The sequence below is a fragment of the Myripristis murdjan genome, chromosome 24 (genome assembly GCF_902150065.1).
Source record: "Myripristis murdjan chromosome 24, fMyrMur1.1, whole genome shotgun sequence".
NCBI lineage: Eukaryota > Metazoa > Chordata > Actinopteri > Holocentriformes > Holocentridae > Myripristis > Myripristis murdjan.
Genome location: NC_044003.1, coordinates 3,217,242 through 3,229,766, shown reverse-complemented (window position 1 = coordinate 3,229,766; position 12,525 = coordinate 3,217,242). Strand labels below are relative to the sequence as shown.

At 48.3% G+C, this 12,525-nt stretch overlaps 1 protein-coding gene across 1 annotated transcript; it reads left to right on the top strand.

Moving 5' to 3' along the window:
• The first annotated feature begins 2,850 nt into the window (after positions 1-2,850).
• klf11a (Kruppel like factor 11a) lies at positions 2,851-9,685 on the top strand. Its single transcript, XM_030046700.1, has 4 exons — positions 2,851-3,012; positions 5,942-6,154; positions 6,318-7,254; positions 7,671-9,685. The coding sequence occupies exons 1-4, from the start codon at positions 2,968-2,970 to the stop codon at positions 7,964-7,966; spliced, it is 1,491 nt and encodes a 496-aa protein (XP_029902560.1). The 5' UTR covers positions 2,851-2,967; the 3' UTR covers positions 7,967-9,685.
• Positions 9,686-12,525: the final 2,840 nt, after the last annotated feature.

The window sequence follows — 12,525 nt, the reverse complement described above, 5'->3', positions numbered from 1 at the left end:
CTGGTTCTACGGTCAGGTGTCTAAACTGAGAAACAAGGCAGGAAACACACACAAACACACACACACACACACACACACACACACACACACACACACACACACACACACTCATGTTGAAGTGGCTGCAGCAGGTAAAGCGCCTCAGTCTGACCTCATCCTGCAAACAGCTGCTGCAGCTTCTCCGCCGCCGCCGCCGCCGCTGCACAGCTCTGGCTCTGTTTTCTGCCTGGAAACCGTTTTTTATGGAGGGCCGGCTGTGTGAGTGTGTGTGTGTGTGTGAGAGAGAGAGAGAGAGAGCGAGTGAGTGAGTTTTTCCTTTTTTTTTATTTCACAACCCCATTGAACTTGGAAATGAAAATGAACTCACTTCACCCTGCCGCCAGATCCTGCTTTTGTCCTACTTTCGGAGTGTGTGCTGCAGCGTATGGAGCCGGGACGTATACGGCACTCTGCTGAATAATAAAACCCCCCGCCCCGCTCGCAGGCCGCTCAGCTGAGGTGCTTTAAGGGGAACGGGGCAGGGAGGAGTGAGGTGAAACCAGGGTAGTTTTCCTTGGCTGTCACACACACACACACACACACACACACACACACACACACACACAGAAGCCACTGCAGTTTCAGCCACATCAAACCATCCATACGTTGAAGCGGCAGGGAATGAAACAGCTCTTTGTCTGCCTCTATCTCAGACAGGATGACGTATCGCCCCGCAAAGTACCCCCTCCAACACACACACACACACACACACACACACACACACACACACACACACACACACATGCAGGGATCCTCTCTGTGTTTGTACAAGTGCAGTTGATTCTGTCGGAACCAGCGGGCAGAAAAACGCCTCCTGTAAGGGTTAATGTACAGCCACAACAAAGGAGGGGAGCGGCAGTGTGTGTGTGTGCGTGTGTGTGTGTGTGTGTGTGTGCGTGTGTGTGATGGAGGGGGAGGGGGTTGGTGGCTCCCTTGTGGCCCCGCCCAGGAATTCTTTATGGCAGAGCCTGTTTACAACCTCAACACATACAGAGGAGTCCCCGGGTTCATCGGCTGAGCGGGAGGGGTGGAGGGGTGAGGGGGGGCATGGAGGGCGGGGGGGGGGGGGGGGGGTCAGGGGGTGAGGGGGGTGTCGGACCTGGTCACAAGAGACCGGAGAGGAAAACGGTACAGGAAGAAGACAATAAGAAAATATGCCGGAGGGCCCTCCTCTGAGCACAGAGCCGCTCTGTCTCTCTCTCCTTCATTCGCTCTTTTCTCTTCTGTCTCTTTGTTGCTGTTTTCCTTCCTCTCTTTGTCTCTCTCTCTCTCTCTCTTTCCTCCTTTCTCTCTTTCTCTTTCGAATCTTTCAAATTTAAATGCACGTGTCGCATATGCACGTGAAAAAAGAGAGAGGGAGAGAGAAAAAAAAAATCCACACAGCATGCATTGCAGAAAGAAAAAAAAAAAAAAAAAAAAACAGAGTGAAAATTTTCCTGATGGGACTTTTTTTTTTTGGGTGAAGCAGCAGCAGCAGAGTTCATTCAGGCTGCAGGAGGGCGGGGGGGCAGAATGACACTTTATTTTAGTTATGACAGAAAAACACAACTGTCAGTCACAGTGTTCACACACACACACACACACACACACACACACACACACACGCTGGCCTGCCTCCTCCTCCTCCTCCTGTGTGTTTACACTGCAGCGGTGTGTTTATGGCAGACGTGTCGCTCGTAAAAATAAAGACCGATCCCCATTAATAAAGCCAGGCTGATCGGATGCATGTTGTTTATAATCTGCACCGAAATAAACCCTGTCAGCCTCAGTGAACCTCTCCCCCACCCACACACACACACACACACACACGCACACACACACACAGCTGCCTCAGATAGGAGATACAAAATAAAAATAAGAGCTCAGCCAGGTGACAAATAAATAATAACTATAATATAATAATCAAAAATTATAATGTGTCTATGGCTCTCAATAGAGAATTTATAACAAGATTATCATTATTATTAATGTCTTTTTTATACTAAATTGTGATATTTCTATAGTGTTGCTTTCATAAATTATATGAACATTATAATATGAGTTATAATGAGTTGAATATGAGTAAGACATCTATTTTTTAAGAAACTGAAATCACAAGTAACATTAAATAATACAATTTTATAATTATTATATCAAAATCATACATGATGCTAACTATATATCTATTTAATAAAAATACATACATTGCATGTATCTATAAAATTAATTAAAATAAATAAAATGACATATTTTTCATTAATTAAAAATATAGTTATTCTACTAAAATTTAAATGATCATTTTAATTCCAACTGTTTAATAAAAATCTATAATTTATACATATGTATGTTGTTATTAACTTAATTATTTATGTTTATCGTAATTATGTTAATTATTTACATTTTTCAAACTTAATTATTGATATACATGTTTATTATTAACTTGATTATTTCATTTTTGGCTCGTTATTTCTGCAGTTCAACACGCACACACGCGCGCGCGCGCACACACGTGCATGCGTGCTTCGCGCGCGCACTCCCGGCAACACCATCCCATTCCCTCCTGGCAGGCAGGCGCGTGCACGGCTCGCCGTCTTCAACCTTTCCCCCAGTTCCTGCGCGCCGCCGGGTTCACCGGGTTTACTCTGACACCGCTGACTCCGCGGCCCCGCCCCCCGACAGCCACGCACCCCGCCTCGGCCAATCGCGGCGCGGTCACGTACTGATCACGCAGCGCCTCGCCGCCGATTGGCCCGCGTCCGCTACACCTTTGTTTGCGATTGGCTGCGTGTTACCACCCGCCAGACTGCTCTGAATTTTGTTTCTGTGTTTTTTTTTTTGGCCGCACTCAGCTGAAGCCAGTCTGCTGGCAGCGGCTCAGCCTCCTCCTGACTGCGCGCTGCTGCTGCTCCTCTCTTTACTTTCTTGTTTTTTAACCCGCAGCTGCTCCTTATGCTCGCTTTCACGGCGCAAACTCCTCCTGAGCGCTCCTTTCCGGTAAGTGGATTAATAACACCGCCGTTTCCTGTTCATGCGCCTCATATTCTGCATTAAACTTGTCCATGTTGGGTGTTTTTTATTATTATTATTTATGTCCGCGCTGCACAACCAAAACAAAGCGCACCGTGACAACAACGAGAGAGAGAGAGAGAGAGAGAGAGAGGGAAAGAGAGAGAGACAGAGAGAGAGAGGGAGCGCAGCAGCGGAGCGTCTCTCTGCCGCTCCGTGCGCCGCGGCGCGCTGGCGGTGTTTTTCCAGCGCTGTCAGCTCCTGCCGGATAGTAGTGGGTGTTTTTCTTTTTTTGTCAGGTTTATCTGAGGTCACAGTGAACCCGGTGTGCATCCCGCAGCCCCGCGCCGGCAGCAGCCCGGGTTGCTGTGAATCCCTCCACAGTTGCATCAGGGCTCCGCGGCGCGCCGTAAAGTTGGACGCCAGCTCTGTCAACAACATCCACCAACAACACTTTGAATATTCGCTTTCTTTGTTTGGTGCGTTCACGGCGCGGCGCTCGGCACTGATTGGCTGTGCCTCATAATGTCTTATAATTAGATTCATCATGTTTGGAGGTTTCTATCGATTGAGGCACGAGGCAATTTTGAACCTATGGATTTATCTGATTTGATGTCATCATTTCATCACTGTGTGATTCTGTGCTGTTTAGTGATTTCGCCCCGCTGGTTGTCATTTTTCCTGTTAATATCAATTAAGATTTTTTTTTTGTTCTGTATTGTTGATGTCTTGCCTCTGTTAATCCCATTACGTGTTGCTGGGTGATGTGTGATGGGAAATAACACAGTCTAATGCTAATGACACAATGTGTGTGTGTGCGTGCGTGTGTGTGCGTGCATGTGTGTGTGTGTGTGTGTGTGTGTTGGACTTACAGTTGCAACAGATTGACTTTGTTTTCTCCAACTACTTCCTGGTGGGAGCTTCCTCTCTCTCTCTCTCTCTCTCTCTCTCTCTCATGCACCAGTCTGTGCATGTTAATGTGTGTGTGTGTGTGTGTGTGTGTGTGTGTGTGTGTGTGTATGGTTTGGTGTATCTGGCACGCCACCCTCCGTCGTCTATTCTGGGCGAAGGGGAGGTTCCCCACATCTCCAGTCCGGTGTTACGCGAGACGCTGGGTGTACCCGCTGCAGTGGGGCCCCTCTCTCTCTCTCTTTCCCTCTCTCTCTGTCTCCCTGCATGTCTCTCGCCCTCCCTCGCTCTCCCTCCACCCCTCCTGTACGTGCAGCTGAGCATTCGCCAGATGCCAGCCAACTTCGCAGCAGTTGCGTGCACCCAGAAGCCCTTTGTTCCCCTTTAACCTCCCACCTACTCTGGCTTGTTTTTGGTTTTGCTTTCTGTTGTTTGTTTGGGTTTTTTTTTTTTTTTTTCCTCTTTTAAATCTCACCTCAGATAGCCTCTGCTGGGCGGCGGTGGATGATTGCACTCAGGAGACTCAGAGCGCCCACAGCGATGCCGCTCGCCAGTGTTTTATGTGAGAGTGAGAGGAGTGGAGCGCTGATGAGGAAGTGGGAGAAACAGAAACAGGCATTAAAAAAAAAAAAAAAAAACAGTGACATCATTCATAATTAGACCCTTGAGCTCCGGCATTCCCAGTGGAAGAGGAAAAAGAAAGGAGGTCCCTCATGTTGTTCATGTTCCTCCGTACCTGCATGCCGTGCCACGCCGCCCCGCGCCGCAGGTTGAACCCGTGTGGCGCCCCAGCGGGTCATTAAGTCTCTGTGGGCCGCAGCGCAGCTAAATGTCAGGACAGATCAGGGAGACGCGCTCGGATTGTGCTCAGGTCTCGCTCTGTGTCCCGTCGGCCCCTCGGTGTCATCTCTGCTGATTCTCAGGGCGAGCGGGGCGAGCGGCGTCCTCCTCAGGACCCGGGCGGGCCGCCTGCAGCACATCCACACTCCCCAGCTCACGGCTGAGGTGACAAAGAACTAGTTACACCTTGTTAGCTGTGTCATAACATACACTGATTTACCTGTTTAAAATAAAAAATAAATAAATAAAGCAGCAGGTGACACACAAACTCAGTGAACACCAGATAGTCCAGTCATTTTAGGCCAAAATTGGGGTCAACCGAGGACAAATTGCAAGAGAAGCAAACTCAACTGATTTTGTATCCTCAGTTTGTCCTGAGTGAGGGGAAAAAGTCCCAAGGAATCCCATTGGTGGAAAGTTTTGAAAATCACCTCTATATGACCACATATTACCAAAAAACCCTGTTTTTAACACACAGGGGAAAGGGGGTCAAAATTTGACTTTCAGATATCACTATAAAAATTCACAAGTTGATTACACACACAAAGACAAGAAAAAAAGTCAATTACAAGTTCTTTGAATTATTCTGTTTACACATGCATATCACACATTATCTGATTTGATATGCGCTAATAAGGAATATAAGGAATAAATGCCAGAAGAGACATTTAAACAGTGAATTGAAGGGTTACTATATATAAAGTAACACACAGGTGAAAGGGGTTCAAAAGGGTTACCTGCTTTACCTGATTAAAGTGACATTACCTTGTGACTTTAAAAGATGATAGAGGTGTTATTGTATTTTATTTTATTTTATTTTATTTTATTTTTTTCCAGATTTCTGCAGGTGATTTCTGCCTTAGTTTAATTTTTATTAGTTTTTATTTTTATTTTTATTTTTTTATTTTTATTTATTTTTATTTATTTATTTATTTTTCTTGAAACATTTGTTGTCTTTGCTTCCTGTGTCTCGAGCCATTTGGCGTCCCCACAGACTCAAAGCCTGCTGGGAGGCTCTTACTTTCATTTTTTTTTTTTTTTTTTTTTTTTTTTTTTTATCCCGCAGCACTCTAACAGGAGCGTTATCGGTGTACCATGTGACCTTTGACCCCCCGGCCTCTGGTTACCTGCAGTATTGACGGTGTGGTTTGTGCCGTGTCTTCCTCAGGCCGAGCCCTCGGACGCCCGGCTGCTGACCGCCATGCAGTCGGTGGAGTACCACGACCTCGAGGCGGCCGAGGCGCTCGTCAGCATGAGCTTCTGGGGTCAAAGGTCGTACAAGCCCCGCCCCCTGACCCCCACCTCCGACTCCTGCGACTCCATCCAGCTGCAGCCCGATGGCGCCGACGCCCCCAAGGACCTGATCGCCCTCTCCTCGCTGGTGAGAGTCTGAATGATCAGACGGTGTTTGAAGTGTGAAGGCAGCACTGAAGCTGATTGATCGATTGATTGATTGCAGTTGATTAAATAATCTGTTAACCTGCTAATTGAATAATTGAATTGTTATTATAATTAATTCTTATAATTTAATTTTCTCTTTTCAGTGCATGACTCCGCCTCACAGTCCGAGCTTTGCCGAGACCTCCACCACCACCGCTGTCCTCACCGCCACCTCAGCTCTGACTAGCCCCGCCTCCAGGCCCGCCCTGCCCCGACCCCGGATGTGCGTCAGCCTGCCCCGCCCCGCCCCTCCTCCCACCACCCCGCCCGCCCCGGACGCCTCGGCGCCTCAGCCTCATACGGATTCGTCCTGCGTGGCTCCTCCCGGCCGAGCGATGGCCACCAGCGTCATCCGCCACACCGCCGACCGCCACGCCGCCGCTCCTCCGGCCGCCGCGGCCCGGTCCACAGACGCCGGCGTGCCGCCGAGTCCGGCCGCCGCACAGGAAACCCTTCCGATGGAGACGCAAACGGAGAGCGCCGCCGCAGAGGAAAAAGAGGCTTCTCCTTTGTCTCCCTGCTGCCCCGCCTCCCCTCCCGCCTCGGCCACGCCCTCTCAGTCCCCTGCAGTGTCTTCCTCCTCTTCCTCCTCCTCTCCCTCTCCGCTCCCTGGCTCTCCGGTCCTGTGCCAGGTTTTCCCGGTGAGCGGGCGGACGGGGATGATCTCGGCGTTCGTGCAGGCTCCGGTTCAGGTGCAGGCTCCGGCGGCGGGGGGGCCCAAGCCCATCCTGCCCCAGTCCCCCTCCAGCTTCTCCCCGCCGCTCCTGGTGGGCTCGGCGGTGCCGCAGGGCGCCGTGATGTTTGTGGTGCCGCAGCCGCCGGTGTCCCAGGCGCCTCAGGGCCCGCAGACTGTCATGACGCTGGGCAACACCAAGCTCCTCCCCCTCGCCCCGGCGCCCGTTTATATGCCGTCGGGAACGAGCGGCGGCGCCTCGCAAGCCGACTTCTCCCGCAGGCGGAACTACGTGTGCAACTTCCCCGGCTGCAAGAAGACGTACTTCAAGAGCTCCCACCTGAAGGCTCACCTGCGAACACACACAGGTGCGCCTGATGACCTTTGACCTCTGCATTGTGCTGCTGGTGATCTAGCCATTGAAACTTATTCCACCTCACCTGGAGAAAAGAAAACCAGCAAATAAATTCCTAAAATGTAAAAAAATTTGAATCATACATCCTCAAAAGTCTCCAGAGTGTCATCTGAATGCTCAAAATATAAAATATAACATGATAAATTTGTGATTATCCAATCCACTTTATTTATGTAGCACATTTCGAAAACGTAAAGAGTTAATCAAAGTGCTGCACAGTGATTTACAATAAAAGACACAATGGTTAAGAAAATGAGGATTAAAATGAGGATGCAGATAAAAACAGGTTTAAAAAGAAGATTTAAAAAAAAAAAATTTAAAAAATGATGTGGTGGATAATCCTCACCTGTCTCCCTCCTCCTCCTGCAGGTGAGAAGCCGTTCAGCTGCCACTGGGAGGGCTGCGACAAAAAGTTCGCCCGCTCCGACGAGCTCTCGCGCCACCGCCGGACGCACACCGGCGAGAAGAAGTTTGTGTGCAACGTGTGCGACCGGCGGTTCATGCGCAGCGACCACTTGACCAAACACGCCCGGCGGCACATGACCACCAAGAGGGCGTCGACGTGGCCCGCCGAAACCCGTGACCTCAACAAAATGGCCCTGCCCAAAGGCCAGAGCAGAGGCTCCGCGCTTCCCGTCGGTGTGCTGGTTCCCACCGCCAACTAACCAACTCAGCCAGGAGCCCGCAGGGCAACTCAGGACCAGGGCGGGACGCCGCCGCCGCCCAGCCGCCCGGCCGCCACCCGGAGGCTCTTTTCTACTCCACGTGAATCCCACCCGGCTGGCGTCTCCAGGATCCGGTCGGCCACCGGCTCCGTTTACGCGACAGCACGTTCTGATCTCAGTCCGGTGTCGTGCTCTGGTTTGATGTAAACGCCATAACAGGGTTAGAATGACCTGGTGAGCTCATACTGCCACTTTACTCCACATCACCACACAGGTTATGTTGCCATGGAAACAGCTGACGGCTTTAGTTTGATGTCAGTGAGAAACAGGGTGACGCGCAGCACTTCCTTTACTTTCTGCTGCTGGGATTATCATTTTTATTCTGATAATCCCTGAGGGTCTTGTTTTTATTTTTTTTTTTTTTAGGGAGGCGTTTGTCGCGTCGGCGTTTCACTCCGAGGCGACGTCTCGTGACGATGAAAAGCCGCTCGGTGTCGACCGCTGCTGCTGGTTCTCCTCACGTTTCCTCTACCTTCTTCTCTTTATTCCAGTCTCAAACCCGCTGTCGTCGCTTCCATGAACACAAACGCATCACTTCCTGTGCAGCGGGGAGGGACGCCAGCAGCCGCCGAGTCGCGAGAGTCAGATTTTAGGAGGATCGTTCCTTTAAAGTCGCAGATCATCACTTTAACCGGCTCGCTCAGTCGCAGATTAACTCCATCAGACGTCCAATGAAATCACCTGCTTCGGTCGTGGGCGGGGCTTCACGCCTTTTGAAACAGTCTGATTGGCTTACCAAGTCCATCACCGGATGTTGGTTATCTGTTGAATGAGTTTGGAGTTTTTTGCAGACAGGGTTTACCATGTTTCGCCGCCGTTGCTCAACTTTTCGTCGCTTTTTTTGTTTTTTTTTGCTGATTTTAGGACGTGTAGGTGTGTAAACGTAGCTGGTGCGGCCGGTGGAGCGGGACAGCCAGTTTCCTGCCCTGCTCAGGACAGTTTCAGTTCCCACCAAACAAACACACACACACTCACACACACACATACATACACACATTAACACACACACAAACACACACAACCAGAACAGGCTGCTACTCATTCATGGACAGAAACAAACCAACCTGACATTGCACTGGATTTTTTATTCTGCTTGTTTTGTACTCTCTCTCTCTCTCTCTCTCTCTCTCTCTCTCTCTCTCTCTCTCTCTCTCCATGTAATCATGTTTACTTAATGTGTATATGTCATGTTTAGCAAATGTATGCACTTGTTATATTTTTTTTGCCAAAGCCTCTGTATTGTGCTTCTATTAGCCTACTTCTGTTGGTCTGTGACTGTAAATATTGTACATATATTGATATCTATATGAATGTTACGTGTATTCCAATCTGCATTTATTGACAGTACGCGAATTATTGATATTTTAAAAATGTCAGTGGACAGTATTCCTCACTGTGATACTACCTACTATCATTGCTTTACACATTATTATTATTATTATTATTATTATTATTATTATTTAATAAACATTTGTTCAAAAGTGCTGTTTTTTGATAGCTTGATTTGGCCTTTAGTGTAGCCAGTAAGAAAATACCTCATGTTATTAAATGTTATTCTTAATAACGGCTTATATCTGAATAATCCCATTTCTGAACACTTGCCTGTAAGCAATGGTAAAGAATATCGCTTTTATAATAAAAAATGCACCAGGAAGTCGATGTTGTCTTCTTTGACGCTCATTTTGTGCTCGACTGCAGATCACCGTCTGTCTGTCCTCATGTGTGCATGTACACAGAGAGCTTGTATTGGGAATAAACAGCAGGGAAAGCATAGGCCACACTTCAGTTCAGGTGTTTGATTCAGCCTCGTCCCCACAGGTGTGTAACCTCCAGCAGCAGCCATGCAGTCTGCCTTTACCAACATCAGTGACAGAGCGTCTGGTTCTAAAGAGCTCACTGAGTTCAGGTGCTGCTGGAATAGTGATGGAACAGGAAGCCACCGCTGCAACAAGTCAGCTGCTCAAGCTTCTTCCCTCCTAGATATTCCACCATCAGCTGGAAGTGGGATTATTGCAAAGTGGAAGCGTTTAGGAACCACAGCGACTCAGCCACCAGGGGGCGGCACCACGTAAAGTTACAGAGCGGGGTCGCCGAGCGCCGAGGCTCATAGTTCGTCAAAGAGTCCGACGCTCTGCCGCCTCAGTACCTGCAGAGCTCCAGACCTCCTCTGGCATCAACATCAGCACAGAAACTGAGCGCTGGGAGCTTCATGGCCGAGCGGCCGCACGCCAGCCTCACGTCACCGAGCACGACGCCGAGCGCCGGACGGAGCAGCGTAAAGCACAACTGAGCCCCAGTGCACAGAGCCAGGGGCGTCGTAGTGGGGGGAAAAGCGGGACTGATTACCCAGGGCCACAATGGGGAAGGGGGCCCTTGAAAGGCCTGAAATAAAAAGGTTTGCCTATTGGCCGGCTATACAAGGGCCCAGTAAGATATCTTTTCATGGGGCCCAAAATCCCTGGCGGCGCCCCTGCACAGAGCAGCTCCATAAAGGCGTGGCCGGCTGAGTTTGGTGTGGAAGAAGTTGAGCGGCCCGCACAGAGCCCCGACCTCAACCCCATCCAACACCTTTGGGATCAACTAGAACGGAGACTGTGAGCCGGGCCCTCTGGTCCAACATCAGAGTCTGAGCTCACAAAGGCTCAAAACTCCCACAGACACTCCAACATCTGGCAGAAAGCCTCCCAGAAGAGTGGAAGCTGTTCCAGCTGCAAAGGGGGACCAAATAAATAAATTTAAAAAATATATTAAATAAAATAAATAAAAAAATAAAAGTCAATAAAATAAAAGTAAAATTAAATAAACAGAAAAACAAAGATTAAACTGAAAAACTAAACTCCAGACAATTAGATAGATAGATAGATAGATACTTTATTCATCCCGCAGGAAATTCGCAGTTTTTCAGCAGTATCCACAGATTACAGATTAAATAAATCAAATAAAAAAAGATTAAAAAAATAAATAAAGAAAGAACAAGATCTAAGTACAACAGAATAAGATCTAAGTACAACCCAGTGTGCAAAAAGCAATGTGAAAAAAAAACGTGTGCATAGGTGTATAAAATGTGCATAGAGGTAGGTCAATGTGCAAATTTAGAAGAAATATACAGTATACACATGATAAATAGCAGTAAGCAATATAAACACTATAAACAAGGATTATATAAAAAAAAATTGAAATATGAACAATTTAAACTCCAAATGACTCCAAAATAAAAGCCAGATCTTTAGTTTCCTTTTAAAAACACCACGTGAGCTCGCTGTTCTGATGAGTTCCAGTTTAAAACACAACGAAGAACTTCACTGAGGTGTGAAGAAAACAAGGTCAAAGTCAACATGAGGAGAACCACCGTCGCTGTGGACGGACGTCATGAAAAAACTTTCCTGACTGTTAATGTCTGCTCTCCTTAAATGACCCGTCGTGCCGCTGGACGCCGTTCAGCAGGATGCAGGTTAGGAATCTGGGTCACATAGGCGAGGAGAGGCGGTTAAACTATAGAGCAGAGCAGAATCTGGGTTAGGTCAGCTGTCTGCACGCCTCTTATACAAGACACACTGCAAACACATTAAATACAAAAATCAGAAGAGTCTAATGTATCTAAAATTAATTTCATTGTTAGATATAAGCCTGTTTTGCATATTGCATATTTTGGTATCAATCAATTAGCCAGTGCAAGAGAAAAAACTTTGTTATTGTTATTTAATAAGGAGATTGGATGCCAATTATCTCACAAGAGGCGATTTATTTATTTTATTTTTTATTTTATTTTATTTTATTTTATTTTATTTTTTTTTTTTTGAGGGGGGGGGGGGGACTATGTTTATTTATTTATTTATTTTTGTAAATCTTTATTTGAAGATGGTTGACGGACAGGTAAAGACTGAAGCCTCTGAAACAGAAAGTGGAGCAGTGCGTGTGTGTGTGTGTGTGCGTGTGTGTGTGTGTGCGTGTGTGTGTGCGTGTGTGTGCGGAGGCCGCGCTGCTTGACGACAGCGGCCCTGTGACGTGTCACGTTACACAATCCTGGCCCCGCCCACTCCCGCTGCTCTCCCCACGCCACCCGGTAACAACACCCGTCCAATCACTGCGCAGCGTTGAGGGGGTGTGACCAATGGGAGACGACGACGTTGATGGTACGTGCGCACGGGTTCATGTCCACGCTCCCCATTCATTGTGTATGTGGGCCGCCGCGCGCTGCGCTCCGAGAGACGGGGCGTCACGCCGGCGTCTGCTCATTTGCATAAAGTTGAGGTCGAGGCTGCTTTATGCAAATTACGGACTTCCAGCGGGACTCGCCGCCGCTCGGAAACTCCCGCGAAACTTTTAAACGAACCGCCGTCGATGTGAACTGAAGGCAGATGCAGCAGCCGCGGCCTTGGTTTCTCGCCTCAAATGTTTTCAGAAACGCATTTCGCCGAACTGTTTCCGTAATATCACAGAAAGTTTCGAGAAGAGCCGCCATGTTGGTGCGGTTTGAAATTCCGCGAGAGGACAGCTCA

Coding starts and splice junctions, on each gene's coding strand:
- klf11a (XM_030046700.1), top strand. CDS start 2,968: ATGCTCGCTTTCACGGCGCAAACTCCTCCTGAGCGCTCCTTTCCG. Junction 3,013..5,941: donor CTCCTGAGCGCTCCTTTCCG/GTAAGTGGATTA, acceptor TGTCTTCCTCAG/GCCGAGCCCTCGGACGCCCG. Junction 6,155..6,317: donor TGATCGCCCTCTCCTCGCTG/GTGAGAGTCTGA, acceptor TTCTCTTTTCAG/TGCATGACTCCGCCTCACAG.